Raw genomic sequence first — 10399 nt, forward strand, 5'->3', positions numbered from 1 at the left:
CCTGCCGGTGCGACGCCATAACCGGAGAAGTGGGTGGACTGGGCTGGGGCGTACCCTGAAGTGGCAAGACCGTACACCGTAGAGGTATAGCTGACTCCGGGCGCGATGGCCGGTCTCGGGGCCACGGGGGGTGCAGTGTAGGACTGCGCCGGGAACGGTCCCCCATACCCCGGGAACGTCTGGGGGACGGGATGTGGAGTCGGTGGCCACCCGAAGGCCTGGATCTGGGCTTCTTCCCAGTTGATGAATCCTTGGGCCCTCCTGATGAACTCTTCCAGGGTAGCGGCCTTGCTACGCTGCATATCATCCCATAGGGGGGACCCCGCCCGGATTTCGAACTGCAGTGCCACCAGGCGCTGTCCGTCGTCTACTTTCGTCTTGGAGGCTTCTTCAGTAAAGCGCTGGATGTAGGCCCTCAGTGTCTCCGCGGGGAGCTGCTTGATGTTTGCGAGAGCGCTGATCTGCATATCCATCCTCATGGCGGCCACGAACTGCTTGCGAAACGCTGACTGCAGCCCAGACCAGGATTGGATGGAGCCGGGCTTAAGTCTCTTCCACCACTCTTCGGCGGGACCGCCCAAAGTGATCGAGAAGCAGAGGCACTTGCCGTCGTCGCTGACATGAGCCACCGTCATGAGCCGGCTGTATCGAGACAGATGGTCCCGGGGGTCAGTGTTCCCAGTATAGGCGGTGAGGCTTGGCATCTTGAACCCCTTGGGGAGTATGGCGTCCAGGATGTGCCTTGCGCAGGGCTCTTTATCCTCTTCGTCGGAGTCGGTGTCCGCGCCTTCTTGCTTGCGGATCAGGCGATCCATGACCTTTTTCAACGCGGCCATCTGCTCCATGAGCTACCTAGCCGTGCCATCTTCCAGGGGGATTCTCTCGTTCCTCCTATCGTTGAGGTTATTCCTGAGGTCGCCATCTCGGGGGAGGATCTTTTCCTTGCAGGCCCGCTTCTTCCGAGCGTTCAGTCCATCGCGTAAGTCTATCCGGGAAGTGTCGTCCCCTGAACTGAGAGCATGACGTTCCTCGCGGCGAGGCTGTTCCCGACGGTTCTTGTTAACTGAGGCACTTAGGTGCAAATATCTTTCCCGCTCGTCTCGCCCTGGGGCGTGTCGGGGCTGTACGTTCCGCGGCCGCGTCCCCTGCGGATCAATCGGGTGGCCTCGTCCTGGGACGAGGCGCACCTTCTCTTTCCTAGGGAGCGGTCGGGGACGGGTCCCAGCTTTTGTGACGGGGGTGGTCTTTTCTCGGGTCTTTCCACCGGCCTTCTTTCTCTCCTTGTTCGGGTTTCCCGGAGCTGGCTCAAGAAAAGGCTCCGGGGGAGGGGCCGAGCTGGCTCTTTCGGGGACCCCGGCTCGCTCTTGTGGAGCAGGCTGCTACGCTTCTGGAAGTGGGCCAGTTGCGGGATTGGCTGCCGGACCCTGCGCGACTATGAGTGCCTGCAGGGCTTGGAGAGACTCTTGCATCCTTCGATGCGCCTACGCTTACTCAGCGATCCTGGCTTCCTGATCCAGGACTTGCTGCCTCAGTCTGGTCACCTCCAAGTCTTGCTGGTCGGGCTCTCCTTCGGGGGTCTCGAGATCTGCAGCTTCGTCGTGGTACTCCCCCTCATTTTCCTCTTCATAATATTCCTCCTCGTTCTCCTCTTCGTATTCTGTCCCACCCTCGTAGTCTTGTGACTCGTCATGGTGAAATGTTTGAGGAGGCGCGTTCTCAGGCAGATCCTGAGGAAGATGCTGTGAAGGCAGCGAGTCTCTGCTGCCCTGCTCTGGATTGCTAGGGTCGAAGGTTGTGTGTCGTGTGTTCACCATTGTAGTAAAGGCCTGACGTTAGCACTAGCTTCCTTCAGCTCTCAATGAAAGCACCAAACTGTTAACCAAGATTTTCGGTAACTCTATTAGTAAATGTTGTTTAAGGGTAATTGTAGTGAAAGCAGAAGATTAACACAGGGTTTTTACGTGGTTGGGGCGTTAACTAGCCTTAGTCCACGAGTCTATATTATTAGAGCTTGAAAAACCTTTTACAATGGCGTTTTTCTCTGTATTTTGACAGAGTTACTGTCTCTTAGTTGAAGGGAGATCCCCCCCACAGTGTCCTATAGCCTGTATTTATAGGCTTATGGGAACACCGGGTTTGGGCCAGGTATGACCCGGGCCCATCAGAGATATGGATATTCTTGGCCTTTCTAGTGGGAGCCCAATACAAAAGATACAACATACATGAATTCCAGACCAACTAGGGCCCAATAAGTTGACTCAAGAGCTATATCTTGCCCGACAAAACGGTGCTTTTGGTCTGAACACTTCGAGTTACGAGGCAGATTCAGGAGACAAGACCAGTCAGAGTACTTGGTAACGCAGACCTGAAACAACGGCGTGCAATCCCGAGGTGGCCTTTTCTGCAGGTGAAAAGTGGGGACAACGCCCACGCGGAGGGGGGTGGCTTCAGGATCCTGGACGCCTGACCCCTCCAACCGGGGATGAGGTGATCCGGGTTCGTTTACCTTTGTCCCTCTTCATTTGCCACAGGCCCGGACCGTACCAGGGTCCAGGACCAGGGCGCGTATGTCGCGGGGGGTTCGAATGATCTGCACATCACCCGGAGGACTATCCCGGAGGTCCATGCCGGATCCCTCAAATGGGCCCAGACATGCACCCCCGGCCCATACCCCTCTCGGACATTCCCGTACCAAGAGGCCTTGGGCCAGGCCCGTATGCTTACACAGCCCCTGACAATGGGCCTGGACGAAGGTCCTGAATCCACTCAGGAAATGGGGATAACAAGTACGAAACTTCATTTGGCGAGTTGCTAGTAGGTGCCTCCCGACGCAAGTAGAACTAAGATTGAAACATATTGTTGTGGAAGTTGAGTGCCCTGTTTGTAAGTTGGCCCCTGAAACCATTTTTCATGTTTTAGTTGATTGTTGTTTTGCCAAGGCTTGCTGGAATCAGGTGCATCTGGATATTCCCACTGATCGTCATGCCAGTTTTACAAGCTGGTTGAGTACAGTTTTCTCTAATCACTCTATCTCGGATATGGCTACTCTTATCATGACATGTTGGGCTATCTGGAAAGCTAGGAATGATCTGGTTTGGAAGCAGCTGAAGCCTTCAGTTGATCGAGTTTTGTCCATAAGCCAGTCCTGTCTTCATCAGTGGTTAGAAGCTCAGAAGTATTTCCATCCCTTTCAGATGTTTCAGTGGGCAGTGGCATATCAGGAGCGTTGGACTAAACCTCACGATGGAATGATAAAGATCAATGTCGATGTGTCTGTTCATGAAACTGAGAATAGATTTGGCTTTGGTTGTGTGGCGAGGGATAGTAATGGCCTCTTTCTTGAAGCTCTGTGTGGTCGTAGGAGAGGCAAGGTTACTGCAGTGTTGGGTGAAGCTCTAAGCATCAAGGAAGCTCTTAGTTGGATCCAAAGGAAAGATTGGGCTAATGTTATAGTTGAGTCTGACTGTTTAGTTGTAGTGCATGTTATTCAACATCAGGTTCAGATGTTTTCACCTTTAGGCTGATTATTTCTGACTGTTGTAGTTTCCTTTCTGGTCTTAAGAATGTCTCTATCTACTTTGTTAAACGATCCGCGAATCAGGTGGCTCACTTTTTAGCTACAATGCCTGAATTCACAGCTGATTGTATTCTTCAACAGGAGCATCTTCATGCTCTTTGTAATTCTCTTTTATTAGCCGATTTGGCTTAGTAATAATATTTTGTTTTTTTTTTAAAAAAGTGTTCAACAAAATGTAACAAACGAATAATTTTTTAACAAAACAATAAAAATACAACAAACTAATAATGAATATTTAATGTGATATAAAAATAAAAGTTTTGATTAATAAGGAAGAATATCTTGAGGCTGAAGTAAATTATATATTAGCATCCTATGAAACATAATAATTTTTTTCTAGATATTATGTTTATTATACTATATATATATATATGCATTAAGTTTAAATATAGTAAAATTGAATATATATATATATAATTGATATGTATAACTGCATTTATAAAATTTAAAATCGCAAATTGCACCACACCATGTAGTTTGGCAAAAATGCAATTCACAACCGCACTGCAAAGGGTTCCAAACCACAAATTTTAGTGTGGTGTGGCGGTTTGATAAACACCACTAATATGAGCATCGTTATAAGGCACCCTAAGGTGTTGGAGTAGGACATGACATATTGTTAATGGTGCAATTAAATTAAAATATGTAAATATGTGAGAACGTACCGACATTAATTTACAACAATTGTAATATAAGACGTTAGATACCCTAGGGTACGTATGTGGTATTTTTGGTGTCTAACAATATACTAATACGCACTTGAGTCTTACAACATTAAGTGGGTCTTGTATAATTTTCGTATGTATATTAATTGTGATGTTGCATACCAATGTTATATGATTAGTTGTGGGTCTTGTATGTTTGGTTAGGGAAGGAAATGGAAATGAATTTTTTTTATTATTTTGATTAAAATATTATAATATCATTTCAATAGAATAAATTTTTTACTAATTTCAGTGGAAAGTTTACAAAAAAAAAAATTATCCAAAAATTGGAAAGAAACACCACTCATTCACATTCTCATTCATTTTCATTACTTCCCACAAAAGATCATCTTAATCTCATCCGTTTTCATATATTCATTCCAAATATATAAATAAATTATAGTGTATGTATTTAGTCATTGTATTATCACGTCTAGCAATTAATTACAAAAACATGTTATTAATTTATTATTACCTCTATTAGTAGCTAAAACTTCTAGGATATATAGTGTCATTTATGGCAGAAGTGCAGTGTTATACGTTTATTTAACGAACTTTTGACCCAAATATCACATTAATCAAGACGTGTTGTAATTTGTAAACGAAGTAGTGTTTCTCAAATATCAGCTTAAAAAGTCTTCGGCTGCCTAAATAAACATGAGCTCGAAACGGTTGGCTCACGACTTTCAACTAGGATGCTTGCCCTGCCCTTGAAAACAAAAACTATTGGCTGCTAATTTGGCATATATGAATTTTTTTTAAGAAAAATAAAGCTATACTTTGATAGTTTGGTTGGAGTACTAATAGGATCAATCATTTTCGACTTTTGCAATATTGTACTTGTAAAAAAAACATTATATAATATTACATACAAATTCAACATAATCAACAGTTAAATTTCAATTTTTTTTTTAAAAAAATAGCTTGATTATTGAAACACTGCTACTAAATTACCAGTGAACTAGCAATCAAGTTCCTTTTTTGTAAAGGGAAACAAGCAAAAAAACACTTAAGAAAATGATTTGGCAGCTACTAAGGAAAAACCCTTCCCCCAAAAAAGCTCTCCTAAAAGGCAAAAGCTTTTTTTTACATAAAGCAATCTTTGCTAAGCAATGGGCTATATCTTGTTAGCAGATCAATAGCATAATGTCTAATTTAACCATCAACTCAACATCTCCATGGCAAGGAGAAATTCCATTGAGCATACTAACTGCAGATAAGCCGTCTAAGGCAATAGAGAAAGAGTTAAAACCCAACCTTTTTCAGTCATAGCTAGTTCAATCTAAAATGGTATAAAGTTTCACGACCAACGGATTGAAAGGCCTCCTTCTATAGTTGACTTGAGTAGTCCACACTTTCATCTACATCACTGAACAAAGTACCATCTTCAGGCAGCTTCCACTAATAAGCAACAACTTTGGCTTTACAACTTCCCCTATCAAAACTCAAATGATACTTGCATGAATAGAGGAGTTTCTGACATACTACACTTGCTAAGTTAACACAACAAACAACTCCAATTCCTCTTTGGGAGTGGCCTTAGACAAATTGATGTCGTGACAATCATTTGTGTTATCTCTAATCCTCATAAAATGCACCGCTCCAATATTCCTTCTCTAACTTCACAGGAATTAGCTCTTAGGCCCAGATTGCAACAATTTGGAAGAGCTAAGAACCTTTTCTTTAGTGACCAAATGACTAATCCACAGTCTACTATTGATTGAGGGTCATGATAAAAATCTTGAAATAAATACTACCAAGAGTTTTAATTTTTAAAACGTATAACATCAAAAACTTTGTTTATAATTAAAATCGAAACAACTAATAAGTTGATATTTATCTAAATGTAAATAAGTTCTACAGCCATATAAGTTTATAAATAAATATGTATAATATATTTGATTCTTATGGTAATTTTATTGTTCTGTTTCCACACTTTCACAAACCAATAATCATTAATTAAAACTAATGTTTCTCTTTTCTATTTTCTTTCATCATTTTTTCTTCCACTCTCTCACCTGATTCTCCATATTCACTTCTTTTTTTTTCTTTTCTAATTCTCTTTCATCACTTGCCTTGCCAGTTTTTTTTCACTCAAACACTCAGCTCACAATGCTAAATCAAGTACAAACACAATCACCCAAGTATGATTTTACATGAAAATTTCAGTTCAGTTCAGCAAGCCAATAATGTTTTAGAGCAACAAGACCAACTGACAACCATAAAATAAACATTTAGGTTATTGGTGAAAAAATAAGATGTGCACCGTTTAAAAAACTCATCTTCAACTCCAAATTCATATAAACATGGTATTGGGTATCTGCTTTAAAACATTACTCGAGAGTGCATATTCTCCCCTCAATTTTATTTCTATTGGCCCTTGAAATTTCAAAATACATAACCTTAAAAAATTTAAGAATTATATTTGGCCAACAATATAGTTATATATGTTTTCTTTGATTCACAAGCCTATATTTATCAACTTAAGATACATGTTTCAACTAAATAATAGAGTTTAAAACCAGAACTCATCCCTCTTAGTTAAAAACAAAGTTCCTGAATTAAGATGAGAAAGATAAGTTGTGTGTGTATACGGAATCACAGTTTATGTCCTTCAATGTGGCTACACCCATGGTAAAGTGTGTCTATACATATCACCCAGCTAATATAGACATAATATAAAAATAAAATTAACAGCCTCCCCGCATTAATAAAAACACTAACACGTTAAATCATGTTAAATATGACAATGCAATAGATTCTACAAAGATTCATTCAGATTTTAACTAGTCAATTATGGTTTCATGATGTTCCACTTGAAGTTAGCACACCAAAACATGTCAGTTTTTATATTAAATCACTAAAAGCAATGTATATACATCATTTTCACACAACATTAATTGTAAGTAGTAATTTAGCAACACTCGGCACATTGTGACACACCTTGTCATGCATGAAAATCATTATCCTGGATGGTAAGTTGTAAGCTTGCAGGCCTCAAACCTCAACATCAGCACGTGTTGGAAATTCTAGGCCTTGAAGTGCAGGTATGTTGTCCAAATCGTCTTTCGAGAACAATGGGAAGAACCAAAGTACCTTTTTCGTTCCAAAAACCTAGAAAAAAGAGAGTGAATGTGCTTAGTAAGAAGACGATACCACTTAGGCATCTAAAATTTGGAACAAACTACGGCCTGCTTAATAGAACGTGAAAAATAATTGTATTGAATAAACCTGCTCGAAATTCCTCTTTTTTCCAAGGTCATATTGCCATCTAACTGCTCTTTTCTTCTCATAAACCTACAACAGTTTTCACATGATTTAATATTAGGACAATCTGTCACGTACAATCACAGTTTGTGAAAATTAACTGTCTCAAACGTAGGTTGTTTCTTTTTCAGTTAGCCATACTCAACTCAGCATGCATTGATTAAAAAAGGAAACACATCAAATCACATCAGAGCATGTCAAAGTTAAAAGGAGTTCAACATGGAAAGTGCAAATACACATAATTAGTAAGATCAAAGTTACATAAAGTACACATTTGTGTAAATTACCTCCACAGACGTAGTATTGCTAGATACAAGGGTTGCATGCATAATAATGAAACAAAGAAGACTCAACGAAAAGGCCAAATTAAGAACTGCAAAAATGTATACAATTGTTAGTAACTTGAAAAGAAAGTGATGGGAGTAATATCCAGAGAAAAATCACCAGCTAAGGGAACTATTTACCAAAAGCTGTAAAAACAACAGCAAGATTTCCAGCAGAAGTGGAACGATTCTTGGCGTCACCGAAGAATTTGAAAAAATGAGGCAGCAAAACTAAAGTATCCATTGTCGTCTCCAGGAATGTATAAAGCTTTATGCCAAAAGGTAAAAGAAAGATAGAAAGCAGAACAAAAGAGTCAGGAAACAACAAATTGAAGAAAAGAGCCTCCACTCTGCCTTTGTGTGAAGGGTTTTTCCTAGTTTCAAACCTAGAATTTGATAAGCATAAAATATAAATCTTGAAGTATTTCTTAATTCCTAAAAAGTAAAGGCCTTATCTATTTAGTAATGGATGGAAAAAGCATGTGAGTTTACCAAAAAAAGAAGGAAAAACTTATAGTTGTGGGCTCCTACACAATTCACCACCCAAATGCAATGGTGATCCATCTTAAGCACACATCTTTGGCCTACAAAATCACAACATTGAAAACTATAAAATGTTGGGGGCAATAACATTTTCTCACTCACATGAGCAACTCCAAGATTCAAGCATTGTAGAAATGTCTCAGCATTTCAACAAGTTTACATACAAATAGCTTTTAAATAATCAAGAAGTTTAACTTACAAACAGAACAATGATGACATCGTGGTGGCTTGCCAGTTTGGCAACGCGTGCAATAGCCTGCTGGCTGTCTTCTTTCTAGTCCATCTAAAGACTGTGTGGAAGACGAAGCATCAGGAGCTAACTGATCTGAATGTGTAGGATAAGCACTAGCCTGCAAATTATCTTCCTCCGCTGAAGGTTTCCAATTTTCAGGGACAGCACCAGGGTTTTTAAAGACTACCCTAAAGTAGCTCCACAATAATAGGATAAGCTGCAAAACAAAATGCCTCATTTGTGAGTACACAACAAGAAGGCTCTAGCATCCTTTACATGTTTTTCGAACAAACCTTAGTATGTAGTTAGTAGTAAATAAAAAAAATAAAAATGACTAGCATTTTCACTACATTTGGAGTATGCTGGCCAGGGGAAATTGACGAAACTAATAGTGTTTTGAACCAAAATAATTTTCTTTAAACCACTTGCTCATAACGACTCTTTTTTGTACCAGAAAGTTTACCACGATCTGAAAAATAGTCCTAAATAAAGTTATTTTCCTCATCAAGAAAAGTCATGTTGACTCAGAATTTCATTTGTAGCTGATCAGAGCAAGAATAGGTATCAATTAAATCCAACGCAATTCAACTTAGTGAAATAAAACTATTGGTCAAAGCATTCCGATTACTGAGACCAACCCTTTTATGTTACGAAAATAATTATCACTCTCTGGATCCTAATGACGAATTAATTCAAAATTAAAGTCGAAACTCACCTTCTAAGGCAAAAATGTCACAACTACCATTCAACCCTTTTCCCAGAAAACCCAGAACATAAAATCCAAACGGCAGAATTCCTATTTTCTCATCACCCAAAACAAAAACTGAAAATTTAAGATGGGTGTGAACAGAATCATGAGAATTACCAGAGCATGGAAGAGTACGATGACAGAGAAGGCGAAGAAGGAGTGGAGACCACCACGAAGGAGCTGGGGTCCACAGATGAAGACAACAACGGCATAGTAAGAGACGGCAATGATGGCGGCGACCAAGAGGATCATAAGGTAGCCGAGGAATTTAAGGCCGGAGCAGAGCCTGAAGACGTTGATCTGCATAGCGGGAGGGAGGAGAGATGGTGGGGCAAAGCCGAATTGAATGCGTGGAATGAGTGGAGCTCTGCCTCGTCGTGGGAAAAGTCGTTTCCAGATATCCGAAGCCAGCTTTTATCGCTCGGCGCTTTACTCAAACTCCCCACCTTTACAGTTTCCACTCGCTGCAACAATCTCTCTCTCTCTCTCTCTCTCTCTTTCTTTTATGTTTTTGCATTCAACGATTCTTTCTTTCTGTGTATGGTATTGGTATTTCTTTTCTGGTGTTTCGAGTAACAAGTTTTGTACTATTTTACATTTTTAATACAAATGATTGACTCCCTCTCCTCTAATACCAAACTCCAAATCAAATTAGTGTGAAATATATATATTGAGGATAATTATTCTAAAGGGGTCTTTTATCGTTAGGATTTTAAGTGTTTTTTAATCTATAAATAGTTTTTAGTACGATTTTTTTTATCACTGTGTATATTGTAGCTATTTAGAGCATTTTGCAAATTTTCAAAAAATTATGAATAGAATTTTAAATTTTTTGAAAATTTACAGGATGCTCTAAATAGCAGCAATATACAAAGTCATAAAAAAAATCGCGCCAAAAACTGTTCACAGATCGAGAACACTGAGAGCCCTACCGATAGGGCTTAAAGTGGAGCTCCGGTGAAAAAATTCTCATATATATATATATATATATATAACACGCATTTA

The 10399-nt window shown here is 40.2% G+C and overlaps 1 protein-coding gene across 2 annotated transcripts; it reads right to left on the bottom strand.

Annotated features, from left to right (window-relative positions):
* Positions 1-5458: 5458 nt before the first annotated feature.
* Positions 5459-10026, bottom strand: LOC133797434 (probable protein S-acyltransferase 12). 2 transcript variants are annotated; one of them, XR_009875647.1, is made up of 8 exons: positions 9512-10026; positions 8614-8863; positions 8364-8455; positions 8013-8139; positions 7836-7921; positions 7513-7578; positions 7225-7395; positions 5459-5716 (listed from the first exon to the last, which is right to left on the bottom strand). XR_009875647.1 is itself a non-coding variant. In XM_062235329.1 (7 exons), exons 1-7 carry the CDS (start codon positions 9698-9700, stop codon positions 7279-7281), a joined length of 927 nt encoding a protein of 308 aa, XP_062091313.1. In that variant the 5' UTR covers positions 9701-10026; the 3' UTR covers positions 7037-7278. The 2 variants fall into 2 exon arrangements, 1 of the variants encoding a protein (XP_062091313.1); XM_062235329.1 differs by lacking the exon at positions 5459-5716 and having other exon boundaries at positions 7037-7395.
* Positions 10027-10399: the final 373 nt, after the last annotated feature.

Source organism: Humulus lupulus, chromosome 8 (genome assembly GCF_963169125.1).
Source record: "Humulus lupulus chromosome 8, drHumLupu1.1, whole genome shotgun sequence".
In the NCBI taxonomy this organism is placed as follows: Eukaryota; Viridiplantae; Streptophyta; class Magnoliopsida; order Rosales; family Cannabaceae; genus Humulus; species Humulus lupulus.

Excerpts from the sequence above, each read along its gene's own strand:
- LOC133797434 (XM_062235329.1), bottom strand. The coding sequence starts at position 9,700 with ATGCAGATCAACGTCTTCAGGCTCTGCTCCGGCCTTAAATTCCTCGGC. Across the intron at positions 8,864-9,511 it reads TCGTACTCTTCCATGCTCTG|CTTATCCTATTATTGTGGAG; the intron begins GTAATTCTCATG and ends TTTGTTTTGCAG. Across the intron at positions 7,922-8,012 it reads TGTTGTTTTTACAGCTTTTG|TTCTTAATTTGGCCTTTTCG; the intron begins GTAAATAGTTCC and ends ACATTTTTGCAG.